The following is a 13,547-nucleotide window of genomic DNA, read 5'->3' as shown; positions in this document are numbered from 1 at the left end:
CACCCTCGAACCCCCACCCCCTGAAACCACCATCCCCTCAAAACAACCCCTCAAACCCCCACCCCCTAAAACTCCCCACCCCCTCAATCCCCCACCGCCTCAAAACACCCCCTCAAACACCCCACCCCCTCAAACACCGCAATTCCCTCAAACCCCCACCCCCTCAAACCCCGCCACTCCCTCAATCCCCGCCACTCCCTCAAACCCCACCCCCTCAAACCCCCACCCCCTCAAACCCCCCACCCCCTCAAACCCCCCACCCCTCAAACACCCCCATCCCTCAAACCCCCCACCCCCTCAAACACCCCCATCCCCTCAAAACACCGACCCCCTCAAACCCACCACCCCCTCAAACCCCCACCCCCTCAAAACACCCCCAGCCCTCTTAAAACCTCATCCCCTGAAAACAACCTCACGCTGTTCAACACATCCCCTACCCCGTTAAACACCCCAACTCCCCTTAACGCCCTTCACCTCCTTAAAACACCTTAACCCCTGTAAAAACCCCATTCCCCTTCAAAATACCCCATCCTCCCAAAAACATGCCCACCCTTCCAAACACATCCTCAAAATCTCGCCAACCCCCTTAAAACAGCTCACCCCCCATACTCCAAAACACCCCACCCCCTCAAAACACCCCACCCTCAAAATTACCCCAACCCCCTAAAACATCCCTACCTGCTGTGGTGAACGTATTGCAGTAACCATTCACCATGTATGTAACTGTACCACGCTGTTGCCCGTGAGGGCTCCACCTATGGACCATTGTATGGTATTACTCTGAATGATTCAGGTTGGTGCCCTTGTGGGCTCCGCCCCTGGCTCCGCCCCCTTGAGGGGAGGTATAAAGAGCAGTAGCCCTGTAGGCGGTTCTCAGTAGTAGACCAGTCGCAAGCAGGCACTGTTCTAGTCGATTAAAGCCACAGTTTACATGTACTCTCTCGCGTGAATTGATGGTCGCATCACCTGCCCCACACCGTCTCCTTCATACCCACTCCCTTTCGCCCACTCCTCAGAACACACTCTCCTGTCTCCTCAGGTATTCCCACCATCACCACATCATCCACACACTATCCAGAACTATCCACAGGCCTTCATCCCAACTCCACACTCATCTTCCAGCCTCTACCAACATCACCTTCCGCATCACCGCCAGCCAGTGTTCCTCAGCTCTCTGTATCCAGTCCTTACCCAGCCAGTGTTCCCCAGCCAGTGCTCCCCGAACACTGTCCTTACCCAGCCAGTGTTCCTCAGCCAGTGCTCCCCGAACACTGTCCTTACCCAGCCAGTGTTCCTCAGCCAGTGCTCCATGAACACTGTCCTTACCCAGCCAGTGTTCCCCAGCCAGTGCTCCCCGAACCCAGTCCTTACCCAGCTAGTGTTCCCCAGCCAGTGCTCCCCGAACACAGCCCTTACCCAGCCAGGGTTCCCCAGCCAGTGCTCCCCGAACACTGTCCTTACCCAGCCAGTGTTCCCCAGCCAGTGCTCCCCGAACACAGCCCTTACCCAGCCAGTGTTCTCCAGCCAGTGCTCCCCGAACACTCTCCTTACCCAGCCAGTGTTCCCAGCCAGTGCTCCCCGAACACAGCCCTTACCCAGCCAGTGTTCCCCAGCCAGTGCTCCCCGAACCCAGTCCTTACCCAGCTAGTGTTCCCCAGCCAGTGCTCCCCGAACACTGTCCTTACCCCAGCCAGTGTTCCCCAGCCAGTGCTCCCCGAACACTGTCCATACCCAGCCGGTGTTCCCCAGCCAGTGCTCCCCGAACACTGTCCGTACCCAGCCAGTGCTCCCCAGCCGGGGCCCCGAACCCAGTCCTTACCCAGCCAGTGCTCCCCAGCCAGTGCTCCCCGAACACTGTCCTTACCCAGCCAGTGTTCCCCAGCCAGTGCTCCCCGAACCCAGTCCTTACCCAGCTAGTGTTCCCCAGCCAGTGCTCCCCGAACACTGTCCGTACCCAGCCAGTGTTCCCCGAACCCAGTCCTTACCCAGCCAGTGTTCCCCAGCCAGTGCTCCCCGAACACTGTCCTTACCCAGCCAGTGTTCCCCAGCCAGTGCTCCCCGAACACTGTCCTTACCCAGCCAGTGTTCCCCAGCCAGGGCCCCAAACCCAGTCCTTACCCAGCCAGTGTTCCCCAGCCAGTGCTCCCCGAACACTGTCCTTACCCAGCCAGTGTTCCCCAGCCAGTGCTCCCCGAACACTGTCCTTACCCAGCCAGTGTTCCCCAGCCAGTGCTCCCCGAACACTGTCCTTACCCAGTCAGTGCTCCCCAGCCAGTGCTCCCCGAACACTGTCCTTATCCAGCCAGTGCTCCCCAGCCAGTGCTCCCCGAACACTGTCCTTACCCAGCCAGTGCTCCCCAGCCAGTGCTCCCCGAACACTGTCCTTACCCAGCCAGTGCTTCCCCAGCCAGTGCTCCCCGAACCACTGTCCTTACCCAGCCAGTGTTCCCCAGCCAGTGCTCCCCGAACCCAGTCCTTACCCAGCCAGTGTTCCCCAGCCAGTGCTGCCCGAACCCAGTCCTTACCCAGCCAGTGTTCCCCGAACCCAGTCCTTACCCAGCCAGTGCTCCCCGAACACTGTCCTTACCCAGCCAGTGTTCCCCAGCCAGTGCTCCCTGAACACTGTCCTTACCCAGCCAGTGTTCCCCAGCCATGGCCCCAAACCCAGTCCTTACCCAGCCAGTGTTCCCCAGCCAGGTCCCCGAACCCAGTTGAGAAAGCCTTCCAGTTCCTCATGAAGTTGGTTTTTCCATTCATTCTCCTCTGGAAAACCTTGAGGAAACAGGAAAACAATTATCATTCCATTAGTGATCCCCTGTGTCCACAGGGCTGGAAGGGCAAACCGAGGGAATATCCTAAGCTGAGTGCGCGTTCACGGGATCAGGAATACTGACAGAGAACTTGGCCGGGATTCACCCCTACCCGGCGGGGCGGGGGTTCCCAGCGTGTCGGAGTGGCGTGAAACACTCCAGCATCGGGCCGCCCCAAAGGTGCGGAAGTCTCCACATCTTTAGGGGTCAGGCCCTAACATTGAGGGGCTAGGCCCGCGCCGGAGTGGTTGGCGTTCGGCCGTCTGGCGGGAACGGCCTTTGGCGCCACGCCAGCCGGGGCCGAAGGGACTTCACCGTTCGGCGGAAGTCCGCGCATGCACCGGAGTGTCAGCGGCTGCTGACGTCATCCCCGTGCATGCGCAGGGGAGGGGGTCTCTTCCGCCTCTGCCGTCGTGAAGACTGTGGTGAAGGCGGAAGGAAAAGAGTGCCCCCATGGCACAGGCTCGCCTGCCGATTGGTGGGCCCCGATCGCGGGCCAGGCACCGTGGGGGCACCCCCCGCCCCCCCCCCCCCCTCCCCCGCCTCCCCCTCAGGACCCTGGAGCCCGCTCACGCCGCCTGCTCCCGCCGGTAAGGTGGTTTGATCCACGCCGGCGGGACCAGCGGCGGGACTTTGGCCCATCGCAGGCCGGAGAATCGCCGGGGAGGAGGCACGCCGACCAGCGCGATTCCCACCCCCGCCGAATCTCCAGTGCCGGAGTCTACGGGACACAGCAGGGGCGGGGTTGAAGCGGGGGGGTCAGAGAATCCCACCCCTCAATCTTTAATCAGCTGGGATGCAAATTCTGGAGTGCCTTTAATCGAACCTGACATCGTGTTTAAACTCTGACCTGCATCACTGACTCTGACCCAGTGTTTAAACTCTGACCTGCATCACTGACTCTGATCCCGTGTTTAAACTCTGACCTGCATCACTGACTCTGATCCCGTATTTAAACTCTGACCTGCATCACTGACTCTGATCCCGTGTTTAAACTCTGACCTGCATCACTGACTCTGATCCCGTATTTAAACTCTGACCTGCATCACTGACTCTGACCCTAAATTCTGGCCCTGCATCGAACGGCTCTGACTCAGTTTTTTAATACTGACCCCACATCACTGACTCTGATCCCGTGTTTAAACTCTGACCCCACATCACGGACTCTGATCCCGTGTTTAAACTCTGACCCCACATCACGGACTCTGATCCCGTGTTTAAACTCTGACCCCACATCACGGACTCTGATCCCGTGTTTAAACTCTGACCCCACATCACGGACTCTGACCCCGTGTTTAAACTCTGACCCCACACCACTGACTCTGACCCCGTGTTTAAACTCTGACCCCACACCACTGGCTCTGACCCCGTGTTTAAACTCTGACCCCACACCACTGGCTCTGACTCCATGTTTAAACTCTGACCCCAGACCACTGACCCCGTGTTTAAACTCTGACCCCAGAATACTGGCTCTAACCCTTTGAGGGTGAAAGATAAACTCTTTCAATTACTTTTTTTAAAATTCTGAGGCCAATTGCCCTTGAAGGTTGTCTTTCCCATGATTCTAGTAGGTGGGCCTCTAACACTTGAGTCGATAATAGACTGGATCCAACCCATGACCCATGATCTCTGATGTGTCGCCAACTCCAACTGACTGACATCCTGCGGGATTTAACCACATCACCATCGGCTTTGTGCTGGCAAATAGCTTTCTCCCACCATCTCCAATAATTTGCATAACAAAATTGAAGTAATACCACCCCATTTGCTTTTATTTTGTTTTCCCTTTAATACAGTGAGCTTTCTCCTGGTTGTTATTGGGTGGCATGTCCAGCTGATTAACCTTGAATTCCTGAGCATAATGCCAAGGACAATCCCAAGGGAATGTCCAGAAAAAACTGGGTAATAATCCTGCAACTGCCTCGCTAACAGCACAGTGGGTGTACCTACACCTCTGGGACTGCAGTGGTTTAAGAAGGCAGCTCAACACCACCTTCTCAAGGGGCAATTAGGGATGGGCAATAAATGCTGGTCTAGTCAGTGACGGCCACACCCCATTTTTTTTAAATCCCGAAGAAAATCCCGAGGCAACCCCAATTCGGAGGTCTATGAGAACAATCCCGAGGAAATCCGTGGGTAAACACCAAACTCTCGGACAATCCTGAGGGAAACCCCGCAGTAATCCCAAAGACAATTCCCAGGGTAATCAGGGGGTCCGGATCATACTTACCATCCAGCCTCCCCCATTGGTTGTCATATCACAGTAAACCTTGAAGGGTTTGTCTTTGTTCCCGTCTAAGTAGAGCGTAACCACGCTCGAGTCTTTCCTTCCATTGCTGTGTTCCTCTCCGCAATCTTGGGGAATGAGATGTCGGCACTGACTGCAGAAAGAATCATAGAGAGAGAGTGAGAGGGAAAATCCCAGTGTGCACAATCCTGGGGAGTCCATGGGCGTGCTCACGAAGGAGATTCCTGGTATTCCAAATCAGAAATTGGGAATGGGGCAAAAGCTCGAGCTTACACTTGTCCCTTCTACGGAATATAGAACGTAGAACATACAGTGCCGAAGGAGGCCATTCGGCCCATCGAGTCTGCACCGACCCACTTACGCCCTCACTTCCACCCTATTCCCTGTAGCCCAATAACCCCTGCTAACCTTTTGGTCACTAAGGGCAATTTATCCCGGCAATCCACCTGACCAGAACGTCTTTGGACTGTGGGAGGAAACCGGAGCACCCGGAGGAAACCCACGCAGACATGGGGAGGATGTGCAGACTCCGCACAGACAGTGACCCAAGCCGGGAATCGAACCTGGGACCTTGGCGCTGTGAAGCCACAGTGCTAACCACTGTGCTACTGTGCTGCCCTATAAGGCAGTTGGAGCAAAAATTTCAACATGTTTCCCCAAAGATTCATGGGATGGGCGGGGATAGACAACACAGATAAAGTTGCTGAGGGTTACGGTTGCTGTGGGTTACGGTTGCTGTGGGTTACGGTTGTGTTGCGGTCCTGTTGCTGTGGGTTACGGTTGTGTTGGGGTTCTGTTGCTGTGGGTTACGGTTGTGTTGGAGTTCGGTTGCTGTGGGTTACGGTTGTGTTGCAGTTCAGTTGCTGTGGGTTACGGTTGTGTTGGGGTTCTGTTGCTGTGGGTTCCGGTTGTGTTGGGGTTCTGTTGCTGTGGGTTACGGTTGTGTTGGAGTTCGGTTGCTGTGGGTTACGGTTGTGTTGCAGTTCAGTTGCTGTGGGTTACGGTTGTGTTGGGGTTCTGTTGCTGTGGGTTCCGGTTGTGTTGGGGTTCTGTTGCTGTAGGTTACGGTTGTGTTGGAGTACTGTTGCTGTGGGTTACGGTTGTGTTGGGGTTCTGTTGCTGTGGGTTACGGTTGTGTTGGGGTACTGTTGCTGTGGGTTACGGTTGCTGTGGGTTACGGTTGTGTTGGGGTTATGTTGCTGTGGGTTACAGTTGTATTGGGGTTCTGTTGCTGTGGGTTACGGTTGTATTGGTGTTGTGTTGCAGTGGGTTACGGTTGTGTTGGGGTTCTGTTGCTGTGGATTACGGTTGTGTTGGGGTTCTGTTGCTGTGGGTTCCGGTTGTGTTGGGGTTCTGTTGCTGTAGGTTACGGTTGTGTTGGGGTTCTGTTGCTGTGGATTACGGTTGTGTTGGGGTTCTGTTGCTGTGGGTTACGGTTGTGTTGGGGTTCTGTTGCTGTGGGTTACGGTTGTGTTGCAGTTCGGTTGCTGTGGGTTACGGGTGTGTTGGGGTTCGGTTGCTGTGGGTTACGGTTGTGTTGCAGTTAGGTTGCTGTGGGTTACGGTTGTGTTGCGGTTCTGTTGCTGTGGGTTACGGTTGCTGTGGGTTACGGTTGTGTTGCAGTTCGGTTGCTGTGGGTTACAGTTGTGTTGTGGTTCTGTTGCTGTGGGTTACGGTAGTGTTGCAGTTCGGTCGCTGTGGGTTACGGTTGTGTTGGGGTTACGGTTGCTGTGGGTTACGGTTGCTGTGGGTTACGGTTGTGTTGCTGTGGGTTACGGTTGCTGTGGGTTACGGTTGTGTTAGGGTTCTGTTGCTGTGGGTTACGGTTGCTGTGGGTTACGGTTGTGTTGGGGTTCTGTTGCTGTGGGTTACAGTTGTGTTGCAGTTCAGTTGCTGTGGGTTACGGTTGTGTTGGGGTTCTGTTGCTGTGGGTTACGGTTGTGTTGGAGTTCGGTTGCTGTGGGTTACGGTTGTGTTGCAGTTCAGTTGCTGTGGGTTACGGTTGTGTTGGGGTTCTGTTGCTGTGGGTTCCGGTTGTGTTGGGGTTCTGTTGCTGTAGGTTACGGTTGTGTTGGAGTACTGTTGCTGTGGGTTACGGTTGTGTTGGGGTTCTGTTGCTGTGGGTTACGGTTGCTGTGGGTTACGGTTGTGTTGGGGTTATGTTGCTGTGGGTTACAGTTGTATTGGGGTTCTGTTGCTGTAGGTTACGGTTGTGTTGGAGTACTGTTGCTGTGGGTTACGGTTGTGTTGGGGTTCTGTTGCTGTGGGTTACGGTTGCTGTGGGTTACGGTTGTGTTGGGGTTATGTTGCTGTGGGTTACAGTTGTATTGGGGTTCTGTTGCTGTGGGTTACGGTTGTGTTGCAGTTCGGTTGCTGTGGGTTACGGTTGTGTTAGGGTTCTGTTGCTGTGGATTACGGTTGTGTTGGGGTTCTGTTGCTGTGGGTTACGGTTGTGTTGGGGTTCTGTTGCTGTGGGTTACGGTTGTGTTGCAGTTCGGTTGCTGTGGGTTACGGGTGTGTTGGGGTTCGGTTGCTGTGGGTTACGGTTGTGTTGCAGTTAGGTTGCTGTGGGTTACGGTTGTGTTGCAGTTCGGTTGCTGTGGGTTACAGTTGTGTTGTGGTTCTGTTGCTGTGGGTTACGGTAGTGTTGCAGTTCGGTCGCTGTGGGTTACGGTTGTGTTGGGGTTACGGTTGCTGTGGGTTACGGTTGCTGTGGGTTACGGTTGTGTTGCTGTGGGTTACGGTTGCTGTGGGTTACGGTTGTGTTAGGGTTCTGTTGCTGTGGGTTACGGTTGCTGTGGGTTACGGTTGTGTTGGGGTTCTGTTGCTGTGGGTTACAGTTGTGTTGGGGTTCTGCTGCTGTGGGTTACGGTTGTGTTGGGGTTCTGTTGCTGTGGGTTACAGTTGTGTTGGGGTTCTGTTGCTGTGGGTTACGGTTGTGTTGGGGTTCTGTTGCTGTGGGTTACGGTTGTGTTGCAGTTCGGTTGCTGTGGGTTACGGGTGTGTTGGGGTTCGGTTGCTGTGGGTTACGGTTGTGTTGCAGTTAGGTTGCTGTGGGTTACGGTTGTGTTGCGGTTCTGTTGCTGTGGGTTACGGTTGCTGTGGGTTCCGGTTGTGTTGCAGTTCGGTTGCTGTGGGTTACAGTTGTGTTGGGGTTCTGTTGCTGTGGGTTACGGTAGTGTTGCAGTTCGGTCGCTGTGGGTTACGGTTGTGTTGGGGTTACGGTTGCTGTGGGTTATGGTTGTGTTGCTGTGGGTTACGGTTGCTGTGGGTTACGGTTGTGTTAGGGTTCTGTTGCTGTGGGTTACGGTTGCTGTGGGTTACGGTTGTGTTGGGGTTCTGTTGCTGTGGGTTACGGTTGTGTTGGGGTTCTGTTGCTGTGGGTTACGGTTGTGTTGGGGTCCTGTTGCTGAGGGTTACGGTTGCTGTGGGTTACGGCTGTGTTGGGGTTCTGTTGCTGTGGGTTACGGTTGTGTTGGGGTTCTGTTGCTGTGGGTTACGGTTGTGTTGAGGTTCTGTTGCTGTGGGTTACGGTTGTGTTGAGGTTCTGTTGCTGTGGGTTACGGTTGTGTTGCAGTTCGGTTGCTGTGGGTTACGGTTGTGTTGGGGTTCTGTTGCTGTGGGTTACGGTTGTGTTGAGGTTCTGTTGCTGTGGGTTACGGTTGTGTTGCAGTTCGGTTGCTGTGGGTTACGGTTGTGTTGGGGTTCTGTTGCTGTGGGTTACGGTTGTTTTGGGGTTCTGTTGCTGTGGGTTACGGTTGTGTTGCAGTTTGGTTGCTGTGGGTTACGGTTGTGTTAGGGTTCTGTTGCTGTGGTTTACGGTTGTGTTGCAGTTCGGTTGGTGAGGGTTACGATTGTGTTGGGGTTCTGTTGCTGTGGGTTACGGTTGTGTTGCAGTTCGGTTGCTGTGGGTTACGGTTGTGTTGCAGTTCGGTTGCTGTGGGTTACGGTTGTGTTGCAGTTCGGTTGCTGTGGGTTACGGTTGCTGTGGGTTACGGTTGTGTTGTAGTTCGGTTGCTGTGAGTTAGGGTTGTGTTGCAGTTCGGTTGCTGTGGGTTACGGTTGCTGTGGGTTACGGTTGTGTTGCAGTTCGGTTGCTGTGGGTTATGGTTGTGTTGCAGTTCGGTTGCTGTGGGTTACGGTTGTGTTGCAGTTCTGTTGCTGTGGGTTACGGTTGCTGTGGGTTACGGTTGTGTTGCAGTTCGGTTGCTGTGGGTTATGGTTGTGTTGCAGTTCGGTTGCTGTGGGTTACGGTTGCTGTGGGTTACGGTTGTGTTGCAGTTCGGTTGCTGTGGGTTACGGTTGCTGTGGGTTATGGTTGTGTTGTAGTTCGGTTGCTGTGAGTTAGGGTTGTGTTGCAGTTCGGTTGCTGTGGGTTACGGTTGCTGTGGGTTACGGTTGTGTTGCAGTTCGGTTGCTGTGGGTTATGGTTGTGTTTGGGGTTCTGTTGCTAGATTTGCCATTCAGAGACTCTGAATAATAATCTCGGACAACCATTCCGAATCCCACTGGGGCATTGAAAGCTGGTCTCAGTAAAAACGGCCAGACTTCTCCGACTGTTGGAATTCTGTTTTCCCGCTCGTGGGTTTTCCGGTCATATGGAAATCCCATTGACTGGCGGTGGGAGTAGAGAATGCCGCTGCCAGCGAAGTGCTGGGGTGGGGGGGGGGGGGGGTGGGGGTGGGAGGGGGGGGACAATCCAGTCCATAAACTGCCGAATTGCTGTTAAAAAAACATCCCGTGTTTCACTGGAGCCCTTTCCCAGAGGGGCGTCTGCCAGCCTCACCCAGCCTGGGCGTGACTCCAGGAACACACATCACTCTATGTATCTGACTATTAACTACATAGAACATAGAACATAGAACATGGAACAGTACAGCACAGAACAGGCCCTTCAGCCCTCAATGTTGTGCCGAGCCATGATCACCCTACTCAAACCCACGTATCCACCCTATACCCGTAACCCAACAACCCCCCCCTTAACCTTACTTTTATTAGGACACTACGGGCAATTTAGCATGGCCAATCCACCTAACCCGCACATCTTTGGACTGTGGGAGGAAACCGGAGCACCCGGAGAAAACCCACACACACAGGGGGAGGACGTGCAGACTCCGCACAGACAGTGACCCAGCGGGAACTACCCTCAGAAACAGACTATACCAAATCGTGGGGGGTATAGAACACATCACTGCCACCACCTTCTCTGTGCAAGGGAGCAAATGAGCAATTAAAAGTTCTGCTTCAGTTGGACAGGGCATTTCTGGACTATTATTTTTTTAATTTGTAAATGGGATGTGGGCGTCGCCGGCTGGACCAACATTTCTTGCCCATCCTGAGGGTATTTAAGAGTCAACCACATTGCTGTGGGTCTGGAGTCACATGTGGACCAGACTGGGTAAGGACGGCAGATTCCCGTCCCTAATGTGAACCAGATGGGTTATGGTGGGATTTGTACCTGGGAGGGTGTGACTGTGGGTCTCTGGGTTAATAGCCCAGTGACAATAGCACCAGGCCATTGCTCCCCTCTGTGAAGGATTGATATCCATGTTTAAGGAACGAGGCAGAAATGTGTTAGAAGCAGTTCAGGGAAGATTTATTAGATTAATTCCAGAAAAGGGCACATTGTTTTATTGTAATAACCCTCACGGGGCCCACAGGGTTCCCCCGATTGATCTCTCCATGGGACTCCTGGGATATAAGCTTCCCCGCTAGCGAGTTAAGTCCCACCGAGCTAGGGCTCATTATAACAGAGTATAAAGGCCGGCCCTGACAGGGACCAGCAAGTTGGTTGTGTGTGTGTGTGTGTGTACCTAACTCTGTGTGTGTGTGTACCTAACTGTGTGTGTGTGTGTGTGTGTGTGTACCTAACTCTGTGTGTGTGTGTGTGTGTACCTAACTGTGTGTGTGTGTGTGTGTGTGTGTACCTAACTGTGTGTGTGTGTGTGTACCTAACTGTGTGTGTGTGTGTGTGTACCTAACTGTGTGTGTGTGTGTGTGTGTGTACCTAACTGTGTGTGTGTGTGTGTGTACCTAACTGTGTGTGTGTGTGTGTGTACCTAACTGTGTGTGTGTGTGTGTGTGTACCTAACTGTGTGTGTGTGTGTGTACCTAACTGTGTGTGTGTGTGTGTGTGTGTGTACCTAACTCTGTGTGTGTGTGTGTGTGTGTACCTAACTGTGTGTGTGTGTACCTAACTCTGTGTGTGTGTGTGTGTGTGTACCTAACTCTGTGTGTGTGTGTGTGTGTGTGTACCTAACTGTGTGTGTGTGTACCTAACTCTGTGTGTGTGTGTGTGTGTACCTAACTCTGTGTGTGTGTGTGTGTGTACCTAACTCTGTGTGTGTGTGTGTGTGTGTACCTAACTCTGTGTGTGTGTGTGTGTGTACCTAACTCTGTGTGTGTGTGTGTGTACCTAACTCTGTGTGTGTGTGTGTGTGTGTACCTAACTGTGTGTGTGTGTGTGTGTGTACCTAACTGTGTGTGTGGTGTGTGTGTACCTAACTCTGTGTGTGTGTGTGTGTGTGTACCTAACTCTGTGTGTGTGTGTGTGTGTACCTAACTCTGTGTGTGTGTGTGTGTACCTAACTCTGTGTGTGTGTGTGTGTGTGTGTACCTAACTGTGTGTGTGTGTGTGTGTGTACCTAACTGTGTGTGTGTGTGTGTGTACCTAACTGTGTGTGTGTGTGTGTGTGTGTACCTAACTCTGTGTGTGTGTGTACCTAACTGTGTGTGTGTGTGTGTGTGTGTGTGTGTGTGTACCTAACTGTGTGTGTGTGTGTGTACCTAACTGTGTGTGTGTGTGTGTACCTAACTGTGTGTGTGTGTGTGTGTGTGTACCTAACTGTGTGTGTGTGTGTGTGTGTGTGTACCTAACTGTGTGTGTGTGTGTGTGTACCTAACTGTGTGTGTGTGTGTGTGTGTGTGTACCTAACTGTGTGTGTACCTAACTGTGTGTGTGTGTACCTAACTGTGTGTGTGTGTGTGTGTGTGTACCTAACTGTGTGTGTGTGTGTGTGTGTGTGTACCTAACTGTGTGTGTGTGTGTGTACCTAACTGTGTGTGTGTGTGTGTACCTAACTGTGTGTGTGTGTGTGTACCTAACTGTGTGTGTGTGTGTGTGTGTACCTAACTGTGTGTGTGTGTGTACCTAACTGTGTGTGTGTGTGTGTGTACCTAACTGTGTGTGTGTGTGTGTACCTAACTCTGTGTGTGTGTGTGTGTGTACCTAACTGTGTGTGTGTGTGTGTGTACCTAACTGTGTGTGTGTGTGTACCTAACTGTGTGTGTGTGTGTGTACCTAACTGTGTGTGTGTGTCTGTGTGTGTGTGTGTGTGTGTACCTAACTCTGTGTGTGTGTGTACCTAACTGTGTGTGTGTGTGTGTGCCTAACTGTGTGTGTGTGTGTGTGTGTACCTAACTGTGTGTGTGTGTGTGTACCTAACTGTGTGTGTGTGTGTGTGTGTGTGTGTGTGTGTACCTAACTGTGTGTGTGTGTGTGTGTACCTAACTGTGTGTGTGTGTGTGTACCTAACTGTGTGTGTGTGTGTGTGTGTACCTAACTGTGTGTGTGTGTGTGTGTACCTAACTGTGTGTGTGTGTGTGTGTGTACCTAACTGTGTGTGTGTGTGTCTGTGTGTGTGTGTGTGTACCTAACTCTGTGTGTGTGTGTGTGTGTACCTAACTGTGTGTGTGTGTGTGTGTGTACCTAACTGTGTGTGTGTGTGTGTACCTAACTATGTGTGTGTGTGTACCTAACTGTGTGTGTGTGTGTGTGTACCTAACTGTGTGTGTGTGTGTGTACCTAACTGTGTGTGTGTGTGTCTGTGTGTGTGTGTGTACCTAACTCTGTGTGTGTGTGTGTGTGTGTACCTAACTGCGTGTGTGTGTGTGTGTACCTAACTGTGTGTGTGTGTGTGTGTACCTAACTGTGTGTGTGTGTGTGTGTGTGTGTGTGTGTACCTAACTGTGTGTGTGTGTGTGTGTGTGTGTGTGTACCTAACTGTGTGTGTGTGTGTGTGTGTGTGTGTGTACCTAACTGTGTGTGTGTGTGTGTGTACCTAACTGTGTGTGTGTGTGTGTGTGTGTGTGTGTACCTAACTGTGTGTGTGTGTGTGTGTGTGTGTGTACCTAACTGTGTGTGTGTGTGTGTGTGTGTGTACCTAACTGTGTGTGTGTGTGTGTACCTAACTGTGTGTGTGTGTGTACCTAACTGTGTGTGTGTGTGTTTGTGTGTGTGTGTGTGTACCTAACTGTGTGTGTGTGTGTGTGTGTGTACCTAACTGTGTGTGTGTGTGTGTGTGTGTACCTAACTGTGTGTGTGTGTGTGTGTGTGTGTATACCTAACTGTGTGTGTGTGTGTGTGTGTACCTAACTGTGTGTGTGTGTGTGTGTACCTAACTGTGTGTGTGTGTACCTAACTGTGTGTGTGTGTGTGTGTGTGTGTGTGTACCTAACTGTGTGTGTGTGTGTGTGTGTGTGTACCTAAC

The 13,547-nt window shown here is 52.8% G+C and overlaps 1 protein-coding gene across 1 annotated transcript in view; it reads right to left on the bottom strand.

The window, feature by feature from the left end:
• Positions 1 to 2,673: 2,673 nt before the first annotated feature.
• The window catches only part of LOC119975785 (tenascin-X-like), a 221,067-nt gene continuing 210,193 nt past the window's right edge, over positions 2,674 to 13,547 (bottom strand). Inside the window, exons 44-45 of the mRNA XM_038815633.1 lie at positions 5,041 to 5,191; positions 2,674 to 2,772 (exon numbers count right to left, since the gene is read on the bottom strand). Of these exons, the coding sequence (XP_038671561.1) occupies positions 5,106 to 5,191 (86 nt within the window). The 3' untranslated portion in view covers positions 2,674 to 2,772; positions 5,041 to 5,105. The remainder of the gene's footprint in view (positions 2,773 to 5,040; positions 5,192 to 13,547) is intronic.

This window comes from Scyliorhinus canicula, chromosome 13 (assembly GCF_902713615.1).
Source record: "Scyliorhinus canicula chromosome 13, sScyCan1.1, whole genome shotgun sequence".
NCBI classification, from domain to species: Eukaryota; Metazoa; Chordata; class Chondrichthyes; order Carcharhiniformes; family Scyliorhinidae; genus Scyliorhinus; species Scyliorhinus canicula.
This window is presented reverse-complemented; position numbering and strand designations above follow the sequence as displayed.